Below are 27,489 nucleotides of genomic sequence, written 5' to 3'. Positions count from 1 at the left end.
TTCCTCACTTCACTTTTACTAATCTCTGCTACTTTGTGGTCCACAAGTTCAGACACAAAGGATCTCTTACTACTTATACCAGTCGCACTAACAGCTACATGCTAATAGCTGTCATGATCCAGCTCAAATATTCATCAAATAGATAAAAATGGTGGATGTCCGGTGAGATGCTGCAGATCATGCAGCACCTTTACAGGAACCAGCGGGATGAGAGAGCCTAGGTGACCATCATGCATGGAGGAAGGGAAGCGAGTGCAGGCGGGGTAAGAAGAGTTGGGGTGATGATAGGAGTGCATCGTGGGATATCCTGCAGTGCAATAAGCCGATGGTAACGTTTCTTGGGGCCGATCAAGCGCTAACTAAAAGCGTTCTTACCGTTGCCTCTTTATCGAAGTGCAAGAAGAAACTATGATTTGCTGTGTGCAGAAGATCTATATTATCTTATGGTCTGCATTCAAATCAAGGAAATGACACTTCGGTCTGTTCATGCATTTATTTCATTTGCAGTCGTCTTTTCCTCCCATATCTTTCTAAGGTGAGTCGTGAAAAAGATAAGATAATACTATAACGATCCCCATCGGGGAAATTGGTTTGTCACAGCAGTATAACAACAACAATATCAATAAATATGAATATATGTGTACATAGGAGAGTGAATTAAAGGATAGCAAAAGACATCCACAAAAAATAGACAGCAAAATGAATGAAAACAAGAATGTAAATACACAACAGAATCAAAAAAAGAGGTGAGAATAGACAACCGAAACGACAACAAGGATAAGACTAGTAACAGAGTGACAATAACAATGACAACAATTAACAGGATGCGAATGAAGCGACAAGGATAAAAAAAATATTAGAATTAGAATTAGAATATAAAATTTAATAGTCACATTTTTCTTCTTAAGGAAGTGGCCTTTTAGATTCGCTATATTTACCATGCAAAACTAAATAATCCGTCTCTGTTTATCTATTATATCCATTATATACATGTACAGAACTGTCTCAGAAAATTAGAATATTGTGATAAAGTTCTTTATCTTCTGTAATGCAATTAAAAAAACTAAAAAATACTTTTTCATGATATTCTAATATTTTGAGATAGGATTTTTGAGTTTTCTTAAGATGTAAGCCATAATCAGCAATATTGAAATATAAAAGGCTTGCAATATTTCAGTTGATTTGCAGTGGAATATATGACATTTTTGTTTTTGTAATTGCATTACAGAGATAAAGAACTTCATCACAATATTCCAATTTTCTGTGACAGTCCTATATATATATATATATATATATATATATATATATATATATATATCCAGCTCTTTGTGTGTACATTTCCTCTGCTGAAACCACTCTATTTACTTTCTCTTGGTTATGCAACCATTTGTAATGTGTGAATGAACCTGGCTGTTATGACAGGTTCATTTCTCTCTGGGAATAATAAAGTCTATCCATCTATCTATGGATGCAACGCAGAGTCTGAGGGGGTTGGGAGGATTTGGGGGGTTTGGGGGGGATTATGGCACCATCAGGTGGCTTCGGGGCTGAATCACATCTGGAGAGATTGCTGTTGTTGCCTTCCAGATCCAAAAGATCCGTTGCTTTGCATCACAACGGGTGTTATTGTTGAGGGATTGATTCTATGAAGACACAAAGTGGTGACAAGAGGAGGAAAAGGTTTGATTGACAGTTACACGAAGATCAAAATGGGCAGTAATTTAATCCCTGATGAAGACAAGTGCGTGAATGATATCGAAGTATAATGTGAATATTTCCTTTCTGCATCGAGAATACTTCCATATCAGTGTGAACTGCTTTCAGAGGCTGGGTTGTGAATATGCCACTTGACAATAATGCGCTAAAGGACACGCAGTCCAGAGCTCCCTGTTGTTGTGCCACATAATTATAGTACACAAAACAAACATGTTTTTGTGTCCTACTTTCGGGCTGTCAGTGGCAACCCGGGCTTCCAATTGGTCTCCTGATACCCAATTAACTTCCCCTCCAGGCAGCCGCAGACCCTGCATATGCTTTTTAATTTTTTTTTTTTTTTTTTTTTTTTCTGGGATGCTGATGAATCTCTCGTGATTTTTCACCACACATTCTAAATTTTTTTTTTTTTTTTTGAAGTGACCTCTCGTTGCTCCTCAACTGAATGATTGACTTCAGCGGTGATTGCACGAAGTTGCCTGCAGCCGGTGTAGCGGGGGGGGGAGGATTGCGCCTTGTTCCCATAGATACGATCCCAGGGGACGGGCTCTCCTGACGGCCGGCCCGCCGAACCGCCAGCTGGAGCTCTCTCACCTGCAGCCGGCGGAGCTGCGCGGCTGCAGCTTTTGCACGCTCTGCGCACCTTTATGGATGGGTGGCGTCGGCGCACCGGGACGCCGACGGTTGCATCGATGCAATAAGTCTTCCTCCGCACCGGGAAGCTGATCTCCAGCCGCCACGCCGTTATAATGCCCCTCGTCCCGGATCCACCTGTTGCGCTTCCCGTGTAACGGCCGATCTCCGCAGCCGCGCTTCGCAGCTCTTTTTACGCACGACCATGAGTTCGGACAAACCCAACTTCCTGTCGCAGCCCGTCGTGAAGAACGTGTTCATGTTCCGCAACGGCGACCCGCACTACGAGGCTCGCCGCATCGTCATCAACCACAAGCGGGTGTGCAACTTCGAGACCCTGCTGCGGGAGGTGACCGGCGGCATCCAGGCGCCGTTCGGGGCGGTGAGGAACATCTACACGCCGACGGGAGGCCACAAAGTGGACCGCCTGGAGAGCCTGCAGAGCGGGGAGAAGTACGTCGCTGCTGGGAGAGAGAGATTTAAAAAGATGGAGTAAGAACATTTATGACACAGTTGGAAAAAAAAAGTAGGATTCCTGCAAGTAGTTGTGCAGAAAGTAAATAATGCATAGAAGTTAAATGATGACTATTTAGATTTTCTCATCATCTGGAGGTATTTTAGTCCCTCTTACCTTTTTTTAAAATCCCCTCCGTCGTGTTAAATCCCGTCGCAGTTGATTACGTTGAACCAAATGGGAAGCCAAGAGGTCAATCGGATGATCCCATTCAAAAAAAAAACAACAAAATCTCAGCTAGAGCTGGAAATGAGTTGACGAGTCGGCCGTTAAACTCCTGCTGAGTCACAGCTCGGGGTCAGCCAGATCAGCGGAGAAGCGTGCCTAAAAATAAAGGACTTACGCTGCAGATAATGGGATTTGTGTTACACTTTATCGGAAGCGGCGCAAAGCAGATAACAGGGAACGTATTCTGGAGCCACCGAGTTTGAAAACCGTTCCCTGCCCTTCTGGTGGAAGGTGGATGCAAGTCAGAGGCTTGAGGGAAGTCCGGAAACCTACCTGTCCGTCTCGGGCATTTCTTTGGACGCCATTCCTCTCTATATTTAAATAATATAGATAAGAAAATCAAATAAAATGACAACCTATCAGCATATGCATTGACATGTATTTTGCAAAGAAGTAATTGAACACCAAAGTTGCAGAGCCAGTTTTACTAGGAAGTGAATTAAATGTTGCTTCAAACTTGACAGGATTCAGAATTTTCACATTTTGATTATTATTAATTTGGCCACTTGTCATACTTTCTGTGTCATGGAGGAATGTCTTATTTCTGGATCTCCGAGTCAGTGCCTCTTCAAAATGTCGCTATCTGACAGAAACCCTCTATCTCTTTCTTAAAAAGAATAATATGTATAACTCTACAAGTTTCACTTTATCAGAATCAGAAAACGTTATTTGTCCCCAAGGGAAGTTTGGGGGCACATGGGGTAGCAGCAGCTAAATTGCGAACATCATGAATACAGTAAAAAAAAAACAAAAAACTAAAAATAATGATAATAAAGAAATTTGTGTATATATAAATATATATATATGTATGTCTATATGGGTTTCCTCAATCTCCCAAACAATGAAAATTCTTAAATCCTTCTTTTGGGATTCAAATATTCTCCCCAAATTGTCTGTCCATCTCATGAGTCCACGTGCTTCCATCTCCAAAGTGCTGCACGCAGCAGAGCTGAAGGTCTCTGAACTCCGATTCCCTGGGAACAAGCGTCCCGTGGCGTCCCGTGGCGTCCCGTGGCGTCCCGTGGCGTCCTGGGACATCCGGCCTTCCCCTTGCGGTCGGCGCTGTGCACGGCTGCTCCGCCGCCATCGGCGTGTGAACACTTGAGCAGGGCGGCCCGATAGAACGGACAGCACAGATACCAGAGTACATGCTCACACTTTTTAAATTTGTTTGTAAACGCGGTCTAAAATGAGGATTCGGGATATTTGATGACACTGTAGCTGTACTTTTTTTTTAATTTTATGGGTTCGTCACCAACGTCCCTCTGATACTGCAGGTGTCACTCAAGCCAATTATCTCCTTCTGCAACCTGTAAGAAGTCTTTTTTTTTTTTTTTTTTTTTTTTGTCCAAGGTGTAAACTAGATTATTCATAAAATCAAACTTTTTAAAGACTATCATCCACTGGATTCTCACATCCTCTCACTTTATTTTTTGTTTGTAGTTACCTGCATATCAGCCTGCGGAAGAAGAGGCAGATGCAGTCTCTACCAGTGCAGGTAAGACAAAAGTGACACCAAAATGCTGTACTTTGTATTTTATCTAACATTTTGACTCTTCAGCTATCAGATATCTGTATTTGCATTCACAGAATGGACCCGTTCATGGCATTTTACACCGCTTTCAGAACAAATAACCCCATTTATTTATGGATTCATGTCTATCGTTAGATTTAATTTTGCTGGTTTTGTCCTCCTTAATGTGAGGAGGACGCCCGATGAAAGATACATGAGGATCTGGTAACATTAATTCTGCTTCCCGCTGCTTTTGAGAAGAGGAAAGGGCTCAGACCATGTAAGCGAGGTGTGATGTTTGGTATTCAGCCCCCCCAAGATGAGTGCACTTTGCTATTGTCTTGGCGACCGTGCGTTAATATTTTATGGCTCATAATCATCCCGGCCTTCAATGCATCTTTAATCACCAGCGATCTCGCGGCCGAACTCGGCTCATCTATTTTGAAAGTCAACTGCAGGTCACCTTTCAACAATAGAGATGCTTAATTCAGATGGTTTACTCTTTTTGGAGAGGAAGAATAAATAAACCATCAAATCAAAACCGTGACTCAGGGGGCGTTATTTCCATCCGATGAAATGTTTTAAGATTTCTGCGAATTTCACAACCGTCCGGAGCTCCGGAGCCGTCGTCGTCTTTGTGTTCAGCCCGTAAATCAAGTAACGGCTCTGAGTTTTGTCTTTTCAGCGGCGAGCAGGAATCTCGTTTCGGTCTGATAGCCCTTGAGAGCTTTCTGTCGCAGCTGTGATTACCAGCGAGCGTTAATCGTGCCCAACTGGTTTATAAGGACGCTGATTCCCTGTCTTTATCCTTGCTGATTGTATAAGTTAATGATAAGAACTCTCAGTTGGCTGGACAGTCAGCAAATTTGGTTCTTGTCCTAATTGATTTTTGACAAAGACCATAATTATCGGGCTTTGGAAATTCGAAAGAGGGCTCAGTTAAATGGACGGTGTTGGAAGTGTTTCCTTGCGACCTACGTTTTTTGTTTTTTTTTCCGTCTAATTTTTTTTTTTACTGCCTTGCCATTATACTTGCATTTTACCTCCCAATTTACTTTGGAGTTGCCTTTGATTGGATGAGGCTGAAAGCAGCCTCTTCAGGCAGCCCTCCAGCTCTCTGCTAGTAATACACATATGTTTAAGCCTGATTTGATGGATAATTCAGGTAAGAGGAATATTTGCAGTCCTTAAAAAACACCGGTAAAACTATTAGTGGCTGCTCTGCTTACGATGACACACTCTGAATGGGATTTTTGACTCTTTGTTTACATTGGGACTCATTGAACATATGGCGGTTTTGACCGGACGGTCAGTTTTATAAGTTAGCAAAGACGGTATGTTGACGATATTCTGCATTTAACCATCGTGGATGAACCCCGAGGAGCAGCGAGGGCTTCCGTGTCCTGCTTTTCTCATAACGCTTCTACTTTACCCAGGTTTTCCGCTGAAAGAAACCGGCCGTTGAGTTCATGGAAGCTCCGCTTCCATTTGTCTTCAGTTGGAGCGGCGATGATGAAATAAGGTCAGGTCGGGGCTCATCCCAACGCACGGGCTCGCTTCACCGCTTTCCCCATGAGCTCCGCGGCGCTCTGGTTTGGGAGTGGGAAGCTAAGTGATGAAAGAAGCCTGGGAACCGTCTTAATGGTTAACCCGGTCTTGACTCAGCTGGATCTCCTCAGCAGATACGTCTAATGGCTTTGGTCTAATGGTCGTTTTTCGTAGCTTCCTAGCATTAAATCACATCTTGCCTCTTTCTAGTTTCTTAAGTGGAGTTGTGACATCCGCGGGCCCTCAGCTGTCTCGCGCAGCTCGGTATATACGGTCGGCCTCTTTGACTGTTTGACCTTCTACGGTGCTGAGTGGGCCGCGCCCTGGTAATGGTTACGACCTTCTGCCCCGCCACGGGGTGATGTGTTAGCGGAGAAGCTAACACATGTGACGACAGCCTCCCGGGCGGACCAGCGTGGATCGATGGCGCTACGATCGGACCCAGGCGGCCCGATATGTCTCGTTTTTGCTTTTTTAATTAAACGTATCCTGCCGGTGGAAACGTCGTCCACTCCGTCCGTCTTCTGCAGCTTATCCTGCTTCGTCCGGCTCACCCCGAGGTTCTGATCCCTCATTCCAGAGCAACCCGGGCTTCTGGACTTCGTATTAACTTGAATAGAAACCCGCCATTAATGCAAACCCACTCTCCTGTCTGTTTTTAAGGCGGTGCGCCGGTCAATCGCAGGGCCGCATCTACAAACAGACGACCATTCACTCGCTCATTCGGGGCATTTTTTTCCCAATTTTATTTTTTCTAATTAACCTGCTGCATGTTTTTGGACCGCGGGAGGAAATCGGAGAACCCGGAGGAAAGAACATGCAAAGGTCGGAATCAGGTCCTTCCTGCTGTTAAACTGCTGTTAAATCCTGTCATTTTTTTAAAATAAAAGTATTTATTCATTTTTCACTTGAGAGTTTTTAGGCAAAAGGAAATTTTTCTTTCCTTTCACTAAAGCAATAGAAATATTGCCCAAGATAAGATGAACTTTATTGATCCCCATCACGGAAATTCTTTTGTACAGCAGCAGCGAAACAGTTATAGTGTCAAATAAATATGAATATAAATAGACAGTTAAAAGACAGAAAACTGCACGAATAAATAGACAGCAGGAAGAACAACAGCAACATCAGGGAAAAGAACGGACAACAGAATGGACTAGTAAAGGTGTGAAAATAGACAACCAAAACTGAACAATAGAAACAGAGTGACAATAGCAATGACGAGAATAAAATAAACCAACTAGAAATAAACCGTCCGTTACACGGGATTCATTTGAGACATTTTTAAATAAAGACACTGATCACATCGTTTCATCCTTGTCGATACCGGCCGCGGCAAACCGCTTCGCTCGCGCTCTGTTGTCCTTTCCCCGTTGGTTGGTATGAGACCGATCGATCGAGCGAGGTTCGATGTCCAATGCAAAAAAGGCAGCGTAAAATCCTAGTATATCAGTCACTTTAAAAATAAATAAAAAAAAAAAATTCAAAAATAAATTTAAAAATAAAAAATGGCATTCGAACCACATCTACAGCAGCGTAACTCGTCGTCTTTCTCTTTGAGAAATAATTCGTCATTTTTTTGCAAATTTGCAGTGTGGGTCTTAAAGTAACGCCAGTTCAATGCTGTGTATGTTTGAATTTACGGCTGCATTTACAATTAAGATGACTTTGACTTGATCCATGTTGTGCAGGAATACATGGTCACTTGGGCTTTTGTGACTTCTAAGTACATTTATTTACTCTCTTGTAATTTTCTTTCATTTTGTTTGCAAACGTATGCGTCTTTTTTTTTTTTTAACCTTTTTAATTCATTTTAGCAAGCTCAGTCTTCTAAATAGTGACCGTTAGTTACGTACAGTCACTCAAGTTCAAGTTATCGGATCAGTGGTCGGCAACCCGCTGCTCTTCGACCCCTCTGGTGCAGCTCCTTACGGATTTTAATTCATGAAAATTCAATTAAAATTTTTTTTTGTTTGTTCATTTTTAAAATTGCGTTTTGCATTTGAGGATTATGGCGATCTTGTAACATCTAAATAAAATGTGTTCAAATTTTTTTGTCGCTGTTAACAAGCGATTGCACATGGCAGAGAGAGGACGGCATTGTTGGTTTGCGAGCGGTGGATATTTTGAGTTTGGCCTTTTTTTTTTTTTTTTTTTTTCCAGAAATACAAGAATGACTCACATTGAGTATTTTGCTTAAAAATAACCTTCAACCCAACGTCTTTTTTTGGGAGTTCAAAATATTTTGCAGAAATGTCATTTCATTTTCTCTGCAGTTTATTGATTTAAAAAAAAAAATGCAACACATATTTTATTTATACATCCCATAAAGGCAAAAAAAAAAAAAAAAAGTTAGTGTTAATTCATTTCAAATTTCCAAAGGGTCGTGTGGCTCTCGGTGTGGCCCTTGCGTGGACAATTTGTTTCACGTGCAGACGGGGTGGAGGTGCTTCGTTTTTCATCATGTTCCTTGCCGTTGACGGGTCTCTTCCGTGGCAAAAAGGGTGCATTTGTTGCGTTCTGGCCTCAATTGGGACGCTCCATCCTGGGGCGCGTCATGGGGAAAAATCCCTTGATACATCACTGAAATGTGTTACATTTTAATGTTGAAAGATGATTAAAATGCCCATGTTGTAATGGTGCTGACCACCATCTGTATGTAGGTCCGTCTTGTTTGTCCAGGAGGCTGTTGGCGATCTCGTCGTGCCCTTGCTGCTATTAGCTCTCTGCTTTCATTTGAGACGGAGCAAGTTATTTTTGAGTCCACTATTTGATTTTCTGTTGTATTTTGTTGTCCAATCATATGGAGACGGTTTGATCTGGGTGTTCTGAAAATAAAACATTTTACAGGAATTTCTGCCTCTGTATTTTTGGCCGGATGCATCATCGTCCTAGACACTTCCACTCCTCCACAGGTACATCATCAGGACCAACTGCCTTTCCACTCTTCATCCTCTTCAATGCCTTCCTCACTTCACTTTTACAAATCTCTGCTACTCTGTGGTCTACAATAGTCACCTCTTCTACCCTTGCCTCGCTTTCATTTTCCCCATTCATCAGCTCTTCAAAGTACTCTTTCCTCTTCTCATCACTCTTCTAGCGTTTGTCAATACATTTCCCTCTCTATCCTTAATCACCCGGACCTTTTGTACATCCTTTCCATCATTATCTCTCTGTTTGGCCAACCTGTATTGATTGCTCTCTTCCTCCTTAGTGTCCAGCCGAGCATACAAGTCATCATACGCCCTTTGTTTTGCCTTTGCCACCTCTATTTTTACCTTACGTTGTATCTCCCTCTACTCCCACCGCTTTCTCTGTATACACTCCTGCACTTCCTCATTCCACCAGCAAGTCTCCTTATCTACTTTCCTTCCAGATGACACACCAAGTACCATCCTACCTGTCTCCCTGATAACACAAGCTGCTGTTGTCCAATCATCTGGAAGCTCACCCTGACCACCCAGAACCTTTAACTCCTCCCTGAAAACCATCCCTTTTCAGCCTCCACCACTTTGTCCTGTGCTCTGTCTTTGTCCTCTTCATCTTCCTTGTCACCAGAGTCATCCGACAAACCCCCATCCTATGCTGTCTGGCTACGCTCTCACCTACAACTACTTTGCAGTCACTGATCTCTTTCAGGTTACCTCGTCTGTACAAGATGTAGTCTACCTGCGTGCTCTTACCTCCGCTCTTATAAGTTACCCTATGTTCCTGCCTTTTCTGGAGGAATGTGTTCACTACATTTCCATTCTTTCTGCAAAATCTACCACCATCTGTCCCTCTGCATTCCTATCCTGGATACCAAATCTGTCCATCACTTCTTCATCCCCTCTATTGCCTTCACCGACATGTCCATTGAAGTCTGCACCAATGACCACAACATTGAGCATCACACCTTCAGTTTCCAGTTTCAGACTCATAAGTCTATCTGACATTCTTTTCACCTCAAGGACGTTCCTTACGAACTCCTCCTTCAAAATAACTCCTACTCCATTTCTCTTCTTGTCAGTACCACAATAGTACAACTTGAGGCTGCTCCTAAGCTTCTAGCCTTACTACCTTTGCACCCGGTCTCCTGGACACACAGTATATCCACCTTCCTTCTTTGCATCATGTCGACCAACTCTCTACCTTTTCCTGTCATAGTCTCGATATTCAGAGTCCCTCCTCTCAGTCCCAGACTCTTTCCTTTCCACTTTCGCCTCTTCTTCCGAACACGCCGTCCTCCTCTCCTTCTTTGACCCACAGTAGCCCAGTTTCCATTGGTTCCCTGTAGGTCATAGCTACCAATGGCGGCCGTTGTTCACCCGGGCCTCGACCGATCTGGTGTGAGCTGGTCATTATGGTCGATTCGCATGTTTGGTTTTGGCAAAAGTTTTACGCCGGATGCCCGTCCTGACGCAACCCACTGCATTTATCTGGGCTTGGGAACGGCTCAGGGAGACACTGCTCTGTGCAGCTGCATTAGATACACAAAAATACATACTATATGGAAATGTTTTATTTGATAACTTCATAGAAATATGCATGCTATTGGTTACTATCAATAATTGGTAAAATAAACGTGCATAAAAATGCTTAATAATTTAATTATTTTTTTTTAAAAAATGAAGTTTTTATAAAATGCGTATTAAAAATATCAATAACTAAAATAAACATACACATAACTGCCTATTCATTGGAAATGTTTTGTTTTATTTGCTAAAGAAAGAAATATGCATGTTGTCAGCTACTATCAATAATAACTAAAATAAACATCCACAAAAATGCATAATAAATGGACATGTTTGTTTTATTTGGTAATATCCATCATAGAAATAGGCATTTTGCCGGTTGCTTTCAATACAAAACGCTACAGAGACTTTGCATTTTCCCACCAGTAAAATCCAGATGCAAATATGACATTTGTGTTTCCTCTGACTTTCTCTCGATCAAGAAACTAATTCCTCTCGGACAGAGAGTGATCAAATGTGCTTTAATTTTGATTTCATTGTGTGTTCTCCATTCTTTTTCTTTTTCAGGTCAAACCCGTTCCTCAGAATCGAATCATCGTATCGGCCAGATTTCTGAAGCCAATCAAGGAGCCGTGTCCGATATTGTGAGTCCAAGTATCCCATTTTTCCACATTTTACATCCCGGTTACTTAGTGAATTTCCTGTCGTGCATTTCAAAACATTCATTCATCTACCTGTGGAGAATCAGGTGATCATAACTGTGCAATATTTGAGCAGTAGCACGAATCTCCAGCAGGTGCTACCATAACGTACGCTTACATATATACAAAACACGGGATGGCACAGATTCTACATTTGGTCTCTGCATCCACGTAGAAGTATTTGCTTCAACACGTGCAGTGAATGTGTATTTTCCACGCAGCGTTGTGGCAAACGGAGACGTCCTGAACCCTGCGATCAGGCTGCTGATCCACCAGAGGATGCTCGGCCAGTTCGACCGAATCCTGGAGACCGTCACGGAGAAGATGGGTTTGAGAGTCCTGGGTGGAGTGAGAAGGTAGATGAGAAACCGCCGCCGTTGAGCCGAGGCTGTTTTTCTAATGATTGATATTTCAACAAATGGTTACCACGGTAACAGTGATGGAGACTCGGTTGTTTTTTTTTTTTTGTTTTTGTTTTTTTATTTAGTCTCTATACCTATGAAGGCCAGCAGGTGACTGATGGGAATCAGCTGGAGAGCGGTCAACTCTACGTGGCCGTGGGGAGAGAGAGGTTCAAGAAGCTCCCCTACAGCGACCTACTTTTCACCAAACCAAGAGGGACACGGAGGGTCAACGGGTCGGTGCTCCGGCGTTACACAAAGTCCGACAACCTGACGCGCACCTGCCGGGATCGCAATCAAACGGCGGCGTTCCACCGAGCTTTGGAAACGCTCAAACCGGAAAAAATGGCCACCGGGAGCCGTTCTTGGAGAATTTGGTGTTTGGATGTGTTGCTTCTCCTCCGGGCTTCGTTCTCACCTTGTTATCACCTTTTCGTATCCGCTAAAGTTCACCGCCTATAAATAGCTCAATTCAAACGGCTGCGTTGCTGTATATGAATTAAAGGTCGTTCGCGCGGGATTTCAGAACCAATGAGTGGAAAGAAACTGCCCTGAAATCATTTTCAGTCATTTATTATACATGCATTGTGTTTTTACAGGATGAAAGCCTACTCTCTGCCGCCCATCTACAGATTCTCAAAGCAAAATGGAAACGTAAGAGTTGCATTTTCCATGTTCATGTACTTCTTTGGATTAATTGAAAACACTTGGTTGGACTGAGCCCGGGTTTTCGACACTCTCGTACGGCGCAGCTGCGATGCGACATCAGCGCGGAAACATCGTACAGGATAACCAGATCAGCCGTTTGGCATCGGACTGAAATCCTGTGATTATTACTAGATTAAATAAAAAAAAAAAAAAATTAATAAAAAATAAATAGAAATGAAATAAAAAAAAATAGAAATTAAATTAAAAAAATATGTAAATTTAATTCAAAACAGGATTGCCAGATCAGCTGTTTGGCATCGGACTGAAATCCTGTGATTATTACTAGATTAAATAAATAAAAAAAAAGATATTAAATAAAAAATAAATAGAAATTAAATTAAAAAAAAATAGAAATTAAATAAAAAAATATATATAAATTAAATTCAAAAAAATATAAATGAAATAAAAAAATAGAAATAAAATTAAAAAAAATAGGAATACATGAGCGGAGACTTACAGGTGTGTGTTTTTGTTTTGTAATTGCTTAATGCTGTTTTCTAGTCCATTTTTAAATCTAGAAGCAGGCTGTTCGATTCTTTTTAATCTACCTGCAAATGTCCCCGAGTAAAGATACACTCATGGATTTTATCCCCGGTCAGCTTTACTGTGTAGGAGCTTTTCCACCAATTACCCCTGACCTCTATTTCAACTTGCTCCAGCCCAAGTCCGTGGTCCGGACCAGTCACAGCGGCGACAGCAACTACAAGATCTCTCCTCCGACTCACGGCGGCACCAACAAAGAGCACCTGTCCTCCATCGTCAGGGAGATCTCCCAGGCCAGGCTGCTGTCGCTCAGGAAGAGGAGGAGCGGACAGAGCATGACCCTCTGCATCTCGGACAACGGTAATAAAGTAAAATATTCATGGAGTCGAATGCGCTTGTATCTAATTCCGATCTCACGGTCGTAGCATTTGGTGTCGGGATAAATGACCGAGTCGCAGGTCCCCTTCCAGAGCGGTCATGAAATATGTATTGAAGGAGTAATCCCTTTTTATCGCATTTATTTCCTGTTACTATCAATAATAATTCCAATAAAGGTGACGGTTCCCGTCACCCGAATTTCACGTTATCAATACAGGTCCGCCGAACGTATCCGCTTTTATTTATTTCAAATACAGGAACCTATGATGTCATGCCTGCCTCTCGCAATCTTATGTAACCTGCTAGGCCCGTGCACGCCCACCCAGTGGCACTGTTGCACCGCGGGAAACGGCGAGCGTGGCCATAAACATGATGACATGAAACTGCATTACAAGAAACCCATTACGTCATCGCCTAGGCTGGTTTTCAGTTTTGTTTCAATCTACTCCAGAAACACAAGACTCGGGGCGTCTTCCTCCAAATTATCATGTGTTTGTACACGTTTGCTTTCTATTTATTTGTTTGAATGCCATGCGGCTGCGGGGAGTTTTTAAACAATAAGAAGGGACCGCGGTTGACCTTATTGTATCTCCCGCTGCAGAACGTGCCTCATTACGTCCTCTTGCGCCTCACGATTTTCCTCTGGCAGGAGAGTTGACAGCAGCTCAAAAGAGTGTGGAGAATTGTGTCTGTGGTTCAGGGGAACTGGCATTTTGGATCAAAAGAGAGGAATGAGGAATGTGGGTGTGCGTTTGTGTGTCTCTTGCCCCCTAAAAAAATCCATTTCCATTGGATAAGACCGTTAATCAGGTTATATTGCAACCGAGATGAGAAATATTACCGGACGTCTGCATCTTGGCGTTTTCTTTTGATGACACAGTGAGATGTTTGAGGTTTTATTCATCGTGTTTATCACCTATACCTGTTTAAAATCAAACCGCGAAATTGCAGCTTCCGATTGGCTGACCAGATGTGTTCATTGTCCATTAGCAGCCCCGGAGCAGCTGCGGCCACGGTTTGATCCCAGTAGGACCGCAGCATTCTTTTTTTATTATTATTATTTTTTTTTTTTTAGTGATTCACAGCACAGATATTTTTGATGTTTTTTTGCTTTTTTGCCCCCTCCCGGAATACCCGGCATCGGTCTAAACACATCTTATCTTTTGAGCCAGAGAAGAAAGCGACTCCAAAAAAAAAAAAAAAAAAAGAAAAGAAAAAACAAAATAAAACAAAAAAAAAAAAAAAAAAATCATCTGATTGGTTGTCTGCTGTGCTGTGCAGGAAAATTGGAGGGAAGATAAAAAAAAAAAAAAAAAAAAACAAAAGATTACGACACGGGTGTCGTGTCATTATAAAAGTATTTGCGCCAAAAGGAGGGAAACGGGATGAAAGGATTTCCAGACGGAGCGACTCTGCAGAGAGCGGGAGAGATAAGAGATAAGAAACAAGACAAATGAGACGGTGACCTTCTAACTGGAGATCCTCCCTCTGTTCTCTGCCGACTCCATTGTGACGGGGAGGTCAGTTTGCATCTGCCAGGTACACAGAGTGAAACATCAGGGGGGGGAAAAAAAACCTCCAGAATTTGCGTCCCGTGCATTTATGGACCGAATGTTCGGCCAAGACGAGGAAAAGGCGGTTTGACGCGTCGCGGGCGGCAAAGGTCACCAAAGGTCTGAACTCGAGCCTTAACATTTTGCGTTAAAAACTTTCGTGCTCGACCACATTATCAACACATCTTTTTCACTTGGCCTGCACACAAACACAAGGCTGCATATGACCAATTATATTGCCATATCATATATATATGTGTGTGTGTGTGATTTTTATGGAGGTGGTGAACATTGTACTTTAATGACTCAAATAAGAGATTGAAGAAAAGCTTTTTCAGAATAAAAAGCAGCGGGAACGGTGGAAAAACGGACAGAAAGTATGAATATGAGGAGAGAGAATCTGCGCTGATGCGCGCTGATCAAACACTTGGGCTGGTGGGTGACGGCGAGGCTCGAGTCTCGGGAGGACGACAAAAAGAACCGAGATACCGAACGTCCGGGGGTTTCGAATAATCGCCTTCTCATTTGGTAATTTCTCTATTTGTAGTCCTCAAAGCGGGGTCGCGGTGCATCCAGACCCCTTGCTGAGGCAAATTTGCCGCTCTGTAAAAAGAGTTTGGTTACAAAGACGGATATCCAGGGCGAGAGGGAAGAAATGTGGCGAGATATCGACAAAAAAATGGAAGGCGGCTCTTTTTCCGATGCGGGGAAATTCATCCGCCGATAATCAGCGGCGCGATGAGGGGGGCCACGCCGTCGTCGCCTTGGAGGATTTACAATTTGCGTAACGGCGTGCTTGTATTTCTTGAGCCTGTTTTTGAAATTGATTGGCGTTCATCAAAGCGGAGCCCTCGAAATAACGGCGGCCGGCGGGCCGAGAGCGATGACACACGCGTGGCGTAAATGCGACGTCGCGTCGCATTTGGCGCGCGATGAGCCCCGTCTGCGGAGGATTTTACTCGAGTTAAACAATGTCTCTGGAGGCTAATTGAGCCTGAACATACTCAACGTTTAAAAATGATTAGTTGCACGTATGTTTTGTCGAGCCGCACAATTGCAGGTTCGGAATAATAATAATTACACGGCGGCTGATTTGTATTTCGCTATTTCCACGTGCGGATCGTAACTGTAGCGCTTCAAATACCACTTTAATATTCTGTAACTAGAAACCCAGTCATTCAGGAGTGAAATGACTGCTTCTCCGACTTTAAATCACACATAGCCAGAGGTCTTCCTTCTTTTTTGCTTTCACATAAATAACTGGAGATTTTTTTTTTTTTTGCTTGTTTTATTTTTAATCTTTATAATGGAGTCCCTTGAAAGATTTCAGCGCGACACTCATCTTGCCTTCTTTTTTTTTTTTTTTTTTTTTTTTTTTTTTTTTGTTTCATGTCATTTGGTGGCACCGAGTTCCAAACAAACGCAGGTAAGTCAGGGGAAGCATTGAACCCTCAAGGGCATCCACTTTACACAAAACCTCCATGTTCTGAATAGCCCGCCGCTTCCTTTTCATCTACAAGGCTCCGTCTTTCAATGCAGCCGCCGCCAATTCAATTTACGCCCTCGTGATGGAACCGCATTCTGTCCGTCCCTATTATTTTTGCTGGAAAGTATGTTGATTTCGAGTCAACTAAGTTTTTAAGGTGAGGTAGTATAGTGAAAACTATTTGCAGCGGCGGCGGCGGGGGGGGGGAGGGCGGACCCAAAACAAAACCTCAAAACATTCAGGGTATGCTTAACAAGTTGAATATGCGAGAAGGCTGCTGGTTGTGTTTGAGAAAAGTCAGTGTGTGTGTGTGTGTGTGTGTGTGTGCCATGCACGCTCTCTCGCGTTCAGTCAGATCAGCCCTCTGCCTCTGGTGTCAAAAATGTGATGCTGCCTCAGGGAATTAGCCCCGTTAGCGTATGTATCTATAATGCCTGTCAGAGTGAAACGCAGTTCAAAACGGAGTTAGAAGGCAGGAGGCATGTACACAAAGAAGTTGTGCATTTAAAATGTGTGCTTGTGTCAGAGGGAGTAGGAAAAAAAAAAAGCCTGAGCGGCGACGGATGTGAAACGGCAACATTTAAAGGAAGTTTTCTCCCCGTTTCTGTGTTTAAACTCCTGTGTTTGTTCCTGTTTTTTTTTCATGTGTGTCACATTTCAAGCAACGTGGCCATCTGTCGCTATCCCTCCTTCCTTTTCCAGCTTCTTTCATCTCCCCTTTTCTCTACAGCGAAAAAAAAAAAAAAAAAGGTTCTTCATGACCCTTTGATGCAGGATTACTGGATTAAAGAGCGGGATAGCCGCACTAATCTGCCACATTAATCTGTTAACAAGTGTTTCAGCTGTGACACAGAACAGTGCAGGCTGTGACATACAGTACAGGGTTAGGGTAACGTCTGACACTTGCACTGACACAAATTTTCTTAATATGTCAAGTCTAATCTAGTCGTTTTTGCGCGTTTTTTTTTTTTTTTTTTTTTTTTTTGAGGTTGAGCTCGCCAGACGCACGTCTGGAGTAGTTGCGATAGCGGCGCCGCCGTCTGCGCGGTTGGTATCTGCCTTCGACACTCGAACCAAAGCAAAAGGGCAGGGGAGATGTTTTACACGCCGTGTGAGAAGATTCATTTCATCAGTCGCTTTTACTTGTTCTTCATTCCTCGGTGATTATTTCTGAAGTTCATTATGAATCTAATTAAATTAAATCAGATCATTTGCATCTCTCCTCCACGACACTATTTATGTCTATCGCCGGCTGACTTTGTCTACTGTTACGTTGATTTAACGGGGATTTCGAATTGCAGACTTTACCCGATTGGACGGTTTTGGAAACACGGACGCATTTGAAACCGTGCACGTGCGTCACGGGAGCGTCCGACCCGTGTGTTCTCACAAACTTGCATTTTTGCATTTTTGAACGGTTGCGTGTCCAACGCGACCGTGCCCTTTGCGTAAGATAAGCGTCGTCAACAATGCATGAATTTTATGAATTGTTCAAATCTAAAATCTAAGAATAAATCGTCTGATAGGTGGCAAAACAGAAGATGGAGCGGGAAAATGAGAAGTCATTTTCATTGAGGGCCAAGTCAGCGTAATGGTTGCCCTCAAAGGGCCGCATGTCACAATAACAGTATAAATGTAATGTAAAATAAGTGTAAATACTCTGTAATGTTAAATATCTTGGAATGTATTGCTCATTCAAACTGTTACATGAGCATTGCGACTTGAAACATCCTTCCATCTGCATCAGCTTTTCTCCTCCTGGACATTTAGGGATCATTTGTATCTCTAAATTCCTCTTGTTGCAAATGGCATTAATGTAGATTCACTGCCATCTGACCTCTTTGCGGGTAACATGATGTGCATGCATTGTGGGATGTGTAGTTCATGGTTGGACTTGTTTATTTTCAGACAATCGGACGTTCTGTCACATAAAATGAGGTGGCGGGCCACGTTTGTCCCGCGGACCTTGAGTTTGAAACATGCGAGTTTGAGGTTTGGAAAAGGCAAAAAATGCACGTTCTTGCGCGTTCGCACTTTGCGATTCATCGAAGACACTCAAGGCATCCAATCGGAGCTTTGCTTCACCCAGCGCTGCTTGCTACTTCCGTACGGAGTTGACCGTTCACTACTCAGAACACTGATTTTGGACTGCAACCCCAAGTTACCTGGAGTCAAACTCCTGACCTCAAACTAGCAAGTCCAACGGTATTCTGAAGAATGGCGTTTTCAGGAAATACTTGAAGGATGGACTTGTTGAACAAGATAAGACTTTACAGATCCACCTAATGCAGGGGTTTCACTCCTTCTCACCGAGCGCCACATCAGCATCATGGTTGCCCTCAAAGGGCCACATGGAACGTAACAGTAGAAATGTAGAATAAATGTAACTACTTTTTAATGCTAAATAACTCATTCAAGTCCAAAATGTTACATATCCATTTGCGTAGATGTAAAAAAAACGATGTTTACTCGTTCTTTTTTTTTGGATGTGGCTTCGGTGAACGTATTCTGCAGCCATCATAGTTCGGCTCTTAATTCTTGGACATTTTGTTGTTTTTCCAAAAGGCTAACTTTAGCATACCGTAATATCCGGACTGTTGAGCGCACCTCAATATAAGCCGCACCGGCTAGCCGATCGCTACCTTGGTCTTCCTCCTGCGCGCTAAAACCGTTAAAGTCGTCTTCTTCGGTGTCGGAGTTGAACGGACTCAGAATATCCCAGTCATTTCATCGGTCCGATATGACGAGGATAAATGTTTTAGCGGCGTGAAGCTCGTTAGCCCCCCCCCCCCCCCCCCCCCAAAAAAAAGTCCATATTTTAGCCGCAGCGTTGTTTACGTGAAAAAAGTTGCGGCTTATCGTCCGGAAATTACAGTACTTAGCTTTGTTTGGTGTCAAAACGCCGACGCAGATCGTATTCTTAGACAACCGACGCCGCCTCATAACACAAAAGACATTCCCCTTTTTTGCCTCGAAGCACAAACATGTATTCACCTTCCCGTTTTTTTTAAAACAGCCTTCCATCGGCATCAACTTTTCTCTTCCTGGACATTTAGGGATCATTTGTATGTCCCAATTCCACTTGTTTGCTGTGGATACACTGCGATCTACTGGCCGGACGACGTCACTTTGCGGGGAACATGAATAGTGGGAAATGTAGTTTAACTTATTTATTTTAAAACGTTCTTGCCGGCCACATAAAATGACATGGCGGGCTTCGTTTGGCCCGCAGACCTTGAGTTTGCCACTTGTGCTCTGCATGTGAGCACAGCGTCATATTAGCGACGCCAGCTAAACAGAACTGCACACATTTAAAGAGCAGAGATTCATTTGGAATTCTAAGATGCATCTGGAAGAAATTACTGAATTCAATCCGTAATCAGTTTTCAGCTGGAATTCTACCAGATTGATTTGAGTGTGTGTGTGTGTGTGTGTGTGTGTGTGTGTGTGTGTGTGTGTGTGTGTGCATGCCAGCCATGGAATCAAGAGTTGCAATACGTAATGAATGTCATAAACGCGGTAACAACTGGGATTGTCTGTGGGATGCGGGCCGCGCTGCCATTAAATGGTTTCACGGGGCTCTGGTCGGTGAACGGAGCACAATTGCTGAGTGGCAGCATTTCATAATTGCCATTCAGAGTTACTGTTGTTTTACACAATGCCATAACTCAGCCATGTGCTGAGTGGGGTAATTCAGCTGGGTGTAAATAAGCAATGTACTCTGTGGCGTGTGGTGATATACAGAGAGTGATTTAGGGACATTAAGTGGTATATCAAGGCTTGAGTGCCTTTAACATGTGGCTAATCTGCTAAAAGTACAATGAGCTCGTGTGGCTTTTTCACGCTCGGCTATTAAAAACAACACGCATATCCAGAACGAGCTTATCGAAAGAATTTAACGAGAACGCGGGATTGTTAAAATCCTCTTCTCTCCGGAAAATATGTCGAAATTCCGGTTGGGGTTCATGGGCAGTAATCCATGTGGAGCGGACACATATTGTTTTATTAAGTTGGTTCATATGAATATATATATATGTATACTGTAATGGGGTTACATTTACATCATGCTACCTGGTGTAAACTGCATGGTGAATTCCATCAGTGACTGGAATTGGATCAGCACATCAAATGGGAATGAATATCAAAGCAGAGCAACGCGACGTTAGAATAAGAAACCAGGGTGTTGAGATGGGAGAGAGACAAATTGAGATTTTTGTTTTTCTTTTGTCATACCTGTCCCCAAAATAATGTTTTTTGTTCTTTCTTTTTTTTTTTATACAGTAAGGAAGTGTTTGTTTTTTTTTGTTTTTTTTTTTGCTAGTTTGGGAAATAAGGAACTGCGGATTGTTAGAAATGTTTGTTTACGACACGCTATCGGTTCATCTTCAATTGTGCTGGAGTTTTTTTTTTTTTTGTAATATATATTTCTGCAGAACGGCAGTCATTAACTTTAGCTTTCATGAGAACGGCGGCAAATCCCATTTCTATGAGTAATTATACCCACTTACTGTTGCATCCTTGCTTTATCTCACATTGACGGATGAGATGTTTCACTCCCTCTGAAACGTGGGTGTGCTTTCTCCGTGTTTTTTTTTTTGTATGTGTGTGTGTGTGTGTGTGTGTGTGTGTATGTGTGGAAGTGGCATACGAGTGAAAGAAGAAACACCCCAGCGCACACACCACTCATTTCCAGCACCAAATCCAAAATATATTTAATTTAATGAGTCCTGAGAAGGGGAGATTCTAAACATAGTAATTATATCATTTCTAGTTTTCATGAGCCGACACCTCATCCTTCAGTCAGTCTTGGATGTTTGGAGTTGTAGCGGTTCATCCGCTGCTTTCTGCTTACACTCAGTCATTTGGCTTGCTTCCCTAATGAATGCGTGCAATTTCCATAAAATATTCTTAAAGAGGTCCGTTATTATTACCATGACGTTTCATCTTCCACCATAGCTAAACTTCAATCAGTTTTGCATTTGAAATGCATTAAATGTCTTCATAAACTCTTTTAATCTCTACCCGAGTCATTTTTCTTCTTTAACTGGTATGCAGAGAAAGGAAAACTAATATTCCAGACACTAATTACACTGTTATGTTTTTTCCCCCCCTTTTTTTTAACCACTCTTTTGCCGCTTATTTCTGATTGGAAATATTTCAGTCTCATCCAGTGTTTCAAAACAAGTGTGTAATTATGTTGTTTATCAGAGCGTATAGTTGAATTCCTCTTATGATGTTTAGGGTTAATTACTGCCAGTCCTTTTGATGCACATGTTCACTTGAAAACTAAAAATCCTGTATTCATTTTGCACTCCAACAAACATGTCCGACTTGATTGGCTCCTGTGAATGAACTGCGCCGCCGGTATTGATTTTACAGTACGGGGTCTTCATTAAAAACAGATTGGTCGTTCACACTGGAAATGATGAAAGTTTTTATCTCTGTTTCTCACCCGTCGTAGAACTCATTATATTTTCTATCCTCGTGCAACCGAACTTCTTACCTGTCTTTCCTCAACAGCTGGTTCTTGGATGCACACTTTGATCCGAACAGGTTTATTTCATACCGGGACGCAAAGACGAATCTATAAAAATCAGTCAAAGAGGATCCTCGAGACGTTCGCGTAATTGCCTGAAGAGAATCTGAGCGCCGGGCTGTCTCTTAAAAAGCAGCGTAAGAAATCCCAATCACTCCGGATGAATGACTTGTAGGGTTCATTTTTGTACCCTGCGAGGACAGGAAGGCGTCGCCCGAAAACTACTGAAGGTGCAACACCCGTCACCTTATCTGTCCATTAAGGCGACGCTGGCAAATAATGACGACAATCACGATACTTTAATGACATTTGTCGTTTCGTTGTGCCTGATGACCTTCAGCGCTCCAGCTGTGCTCCCTCCCCTGAGAGCCTGTAAAATGTTTTACTGGCTTTCTCTGGCACATTTCCATTGTGAGGAGAAGTTGTTTACAGCTGCAACAGGGCAGGGTGCAGTTCCACTTGTGACCACTAGGTGTCGCTCTTGTAACGTGTTTGCCCAGACCTGCAGCGCAAAGCTGCTAAATCAAAGCTGCTGGAACTCAACAGAAATTTTCTCTTGCTGGAGAATAATCCACTGATCGAATACATTTCACCGTCCCTGCAGTGGGTTCCAGTTTACGGGCGTTGAGGAATTCGCAGTGGAGGGTTTGAAAAACGGTCATTGAACAAATGAATGAGGCTTTCGCAGAACACTTATGGAGCCAAATAGTTCTGGTTAAAGGAAAAAAAATATATATAATTCATCTTATATTCCCTCAGCTAAATTCTACATGTTTGTAGGGCGATCAGAGTGGGCTAGTTTTGTCCGAAGGCTGTTCCCGGTTTATCTGATCCTGTGTGATTTTGCGGTTTCTGCAATCCTGTCGTGACAGGAGGTCGTCACAATCCCAGCCCCTCGTGTCTCAGGTGCGGTCGGTCTGTTGTTTGACTAAACATTTACAAAAAAGAAACCTTTCCGACGTTGATGAACACAGAACGTGCTGCCGATAGCAGGTTTGGGCTTTGGGACTCACCGGCATGTACTGTTTAGCTGAACATGCCAACAAAGTGAAAACCAGCGAGGAGGCAGAAAAGCCTGATAGAAGCGCTTAGTTTTCACATTTTATTTGATTTTTTTTTGCGAAAGAAAAATGAACTTTTTTCATTGAATAGGTAAAAAAAAACAAAAAACCCAAGAAGAGCTAATGGATAAAAAAAAAAACGAACATTGGAACTGACCCAGAATCTGTAATGAACCTCATAATGGGCGCGTCGTTACACTTGATTCCTGCTTTTTGCAATAATTGACTAATTTTCACTTTTTTTTTTTTTTCTGCCGCAGTTTTATCTTTTACAGTTCCAAACAAGTGTGTACACCTGCAGTCCCGTGTCACGAGGTCAATATCTTGAGTGCGCAGATGGATGATGCTTATCATTCACTTTCATGTTCCGCCTATTGACTAAACAATAAAACACCTTTGTTTATTTTTTTTTCCATCATCCCACTTTGCCGATATTATTTGCGATGTTGAATTTTCTCGCTTCCAATCAATCTCCATTTTTGGGATTTTTTTCTTTCCCCCCGTCTCCGTCCAGATGACCTGGAGTCAAAAGCTGATCAGGGAAACACAGAAAAGTCTACTCATGATCTACCAGCTGAAGAGGTACGGCGTTTTGTGTACATAAAGCATGTGTTTTGTGCACGTATTCCCACTTTTCTTTAAATGTACCGAGAATTTAGAATTTGAATTAAACTTGAAATTGTCCATCCGATGTTAATACTTTTTTTTTTTGTCGCCGTTGTGACCTGATGCTTTAAAACGCACCTCAGGATTTGCATGCAAAATAATTCAGATTTACTTTCTCGTTTAAATGAATACATGAAGAGGCATCGAAACTTCAGCATCTCTTTTTTTTTTTGGTTGTTTTTTACGAGTCGAACTGCATTCAGCAGATCTCAGACATTTAATCTCTCACTCCAGTCATTCAGAGGCGCTCATGAATCAGATGTATAAACAATCAAAAGCTACATCTTCCCCGAGATCCTCGTTCATTTCCTATTATTTCCCTTTCAGAAATCCGCCTCGGTCTCAGAGGAGGACGGTGAAAAGCCCAAGGCGGCGGCGGCGGCGGCGGCGGAGGAAGAAGAAGAGGAGGAGGAGGCGGAGGAGGAGGAGGAGGAGGAAGAGGAGGAGGAGGCCTCCGCCGAAAACACCACTGAAGAAGACACTTCATCGAGCAGAGAGGAGAAGCTGGAAAATGAATCACATAGCCAACGCGAAAGAAAAGCAGCGGAGGAAAATAAAGGGCCGGATAATGAAAAAGAAGGAAAAGCAGCCGCGGCGGTACCCGAAGAGAAAGGGGTAAAAGAAGTGAAGGAGGAGGCCTCTGCCGAAAACACCGTCGAGGAGGACACTTCAGCCGGCGAAGCAGAGGGGAAGGGAGATGGAGAGGCAACTGGTGAAATAGCGGCAGAAGGGAGGGAAGAGATTGAAGAGCCAAATAATGAAAAGGAGGGAGAAGTGAAAGCCTTACCTGAGGAGGAGGTTGGAGATGAGAGCGGGGAGGAGCCGAACTCCAGCAGAAGTAGCGGCGCTGAAAAGACCCGGGACATAAAAGGGAAAGCCGTCGGAGACCGAACGCCTTCAGAGGGCGATAAGAACGAGCGAAACGACGCGCCGCGACCCGGAGAAAATAAGAATGACCCCGAAGACCCGGTTAATGACGCAGGGGAGGATCAGGAAGGGAGCCAGAACACCGGTGACCCGGGGAAGTCAGATAATGAGACAAATGAGAACGCCAGAGAAACAAAAGAGGGTACGACCGGCCGGTCGGGAAGCGACGGCGCCCGGGCAAACAGGGAGGCCGCCGGAGATGACGGTTTAAAAGACTCGGCAAGTCGAGATTGAAAAGCGAAGGGGGCGAGGAGCTGGAGAGCGGCGCCGAAATGAGTAAAGCGGTGCGTTTCCATAAGCAAGCGAGCGAGCAGCCCGAATAAAAAGGAAATAGCGAAATAAAATAAGAGTAATCTCACTTAATGGCCTTAGTAGGTTCGATGCAGAGTTTCTGCCCGTAGACGCTTTGAATGAGTCGACTCGTAGAAAAGGAAAGTCGACCACGTCTGAAAGACACGGCGAAAGCCAAGGAAGTTTATCATTCAATGGAACGTGCTAATGTTTCTCTCCTGCCACCCCAGAAGCTTAATGTCTGTCTCGTTTTGACTGCTTCAGAGCAAAATAAATAAAGCCCAGGCTTGGGTTAAAGGATATGATTCTTTTAGAAATATGTATTTCATGTTTTTTTTTTTTTCAACGCATGCAAGTTTTGGATACGTCCAAATACGATAGTGCTGTCCCTTAATTATAGAATAACAATATTGTGTTTTAATGAGTTTTTCAACAATCGTGTACGTATTGAACGGTGGACGAACGCCACCGCATACGTTCTTGTTCATACGGTGTGACAACATGAGTGGCCTAAAAATATTAAATGGTAAACTTATTTCTTGACCCCCTCCTCCCTGTTTTGTAGTATTTTATCACATCGAAATAGTGTCGAAATCCCCTTCACGCATCTTTCCAGCGTGACCTTGGAATTGTCGGTCGTGTCGACGCGCTTGTCAACATGCGGCCCGATTCTATCGTTCATTCATTTATTTTTGATTTGCAGAGAAGATGCAAACTCCACACGGAAACATTGCCGGAATCGAACTTTTTCTAGATCATTCAAAATGATGCACTTTTTTTTTAAAAAGATTCATTTAGAAAAAAAAAAAAGGGGGTGCATTTGCAACAATCCGAAAAGTGAATCGGGTAAGTAGAGCGAAAACACGAAGAGGGCGGGGGGGGGTGGGGGGTGGAGTTCTCAATTTACCAGTAGATTCCCCTCAACCTCTCACCTTGGATCAGAAAGACTGAGAGAATGAACAGCCAGAAAATTAAAGGGAAATTGCAGTATTTTTCAACCGGGGTTATATCTCCCCATGTGCTCGTGTCACAATGATTGATAAGGAGCCAAAGTGTTATCAGTGTAGTGTAGGGCAAGAATGCTGAGGTTGTGAGGTGGCGGCTACATAATATCCTGGGGCGTTTGTACTCGACAAAGGCATCCCGCTGAAAGAGCTCATCTTTGACAGGCTCTTCATTATCGGTGTTGGACAAGCCGGCGTTATGGATGAGCGTTTGTACATTTAGCCGCCGCGCTGCTCTGATGTCGTCGAGCGCGCCTTCCTTCTTCGACGGGGATGTGAACCCGCCGATGACGAGCGCCGTCGCAGGAGCGTTTTGTCCCGAAGCTTTCAAAATGATGTTTTTTTTTTGTGTTTGCGCATTTTCCAGATATTGTCGCCGTATGATGGAAAATACAGCAAAATTAGCAAACAAATAAATGCATGGACACGTATGACTGGCAGTGACATAGGACACGTGTCACTATATTATACATTATACCTGCACTTAACCCATTTTAGCGGATAGACTTTGCTCCGTGACACGGCGGCAGGGCACACGTTTCACGGTAGCACACACTTTCCCGCCCTATACTTCAGCACTCGCAATAACTTTGGTTTCTATCAATCATCCTGACAAGCATGCATCGGTAGAGCCGGGGCTGAAAAATACCGGAGTTATCTTTAAAATGACTTTTCTTCCATGATGGCTGACTTAAGCCGCCGCTCTGTTCCCCGGCATCAGTCTCTCCCGTAGCGAATAAACAAGTCCTTCGACCATGAAAGACACAAGATTAGGTTCAGACATCTGGTCTATCTGCTACTCATTTCCTTTAAAGCGAACTTGAAGCGGTTTCAGCCAAAATCATCTTTCAAATTGGAAACGCCGTATCAGAACTAGAATGACATTTAGATAGCGCTATATGTTCAAACGGAGCCCCGAACAGCAAATGAATAACGCGTTCCAAGTCGGACAGGATCAATGATGATAGTCAATATGACGGTTTGCAATCGAATTGGAAACTGTAATGCAATTTTGTCGAACGTTATACGCCGACTCCCTTTATCATGGAGATACTAAGAGTCGTAAGAATATGAGAGCGGTCATTTTGTCTGCACCCTACGATTCAAGCCGAAGCATTAAGACTCTATAAACCGTCTCCCACCTTTGGGGAAACCATAACGTGAAGTGTTATCAAATGGTATCTCTGATATTGCTTCACAAAGCTGGTCTGGCTGCCGCTCGCCAAATTGGGATTCATGCAGTCAGTGTGTTTGTGAGTCATCTTCCCAGAGAGAGAGAGGCAGACAGTGTAGGCTGGAGACAGGCTGCGGGGGTGGGTAGTGCCCTTAGCGTGTGTGTGTGCTTGTGTGTGTGTGTGTGTGTGTGTGTGTGAGAGAGAGAGAGAGGGAGAGAGGGAGAGTCACATGACCTGAATGGCTGAGGTGATGATCTGCAAGTGGCTATTTCTGGACTTACCATCAATTCTGTCTTATCTCTACCTCTGTGTGTGTGTGTGTGTGTGTGTGTGTGTGTTTGTGTGTGTGTGTGTTGCACACACGCAGGTGCACCTGTGCATGTGAGTGTTATTAAATCCCCAAATAGCAAAGGCACCCCTCTTTGCTTTCCGCTCCAAAAATGTCCCTTCTGTCTAATTGCTGCGCGAGCAACGTAGCGTAATGGAGAATGAATAAATACAAAACACAAAGCTGTC

The 27,489-nt window shown here is 43.2% G+C and overlaps 1 protein-coding gene across 2 annotated transcripts; it reads left to right on the top strand.

Annotated features, from left to right (window-relative positions):
- The first annotated feature begins 560 nt into the window (after positions 1–560).
- LOC147229184 (doublecortin domain-containing protein 2-like) lies at positions 561–25,299 on the top strand. 2 transcript variants are annotated; one of them, XM_086156030.1, is made up of 9 exons: positions 561–2,799; positions 4,532–4,586; positions 11,171–11,247; positions 11,526–11,660; positions 11,792–11,941; positions 12,305–12,359; positions 13,073–13,256; positions 23,425–23,492; positions 23,904–25,299. In XM_086156030.1, exons 1-9 carry the CDS (start codon positions 2,552–2,554, stop codon positions 24,735–24,737), a joined length of 1,806 nt encoding a protein of 601 aa, XP_086012156.1. In that variant the 5' UTR covers positions 561–2,551; the 3' UTR covers positions 24,738–25,299. The 2 variants fall into 2 exon arrangements, with proteins under 2 accessions (XP_086012156.1, XP_086012155.1); XM_086156029.1 differs by having other exon boundaries at positions 562–2,838.
- Positions 25,300–27,489: the final 2,190 nt, after the last annotated feature.

This window comes from Fistularia commersonii, chromosome 11 (assembly GCF_037954325.1).
Source record: "Fistularia commersonii isolate RoL2024-O1a breed Wild chromosome 11, RoL_Fcom_v1.0, whole genome shotgun sequence".
Taxonomy (NCBI): Eukaryota; Metazoa; Chordata; class Actinopteri; order Syngnathiformes; family Fistulariidae; genus Fistularia; species Fistularia commersonii.
Note: the sequence above shows the minus strand (reverse complement) of the source record. Positions and strands in the feature narration are given on the sequence as shown.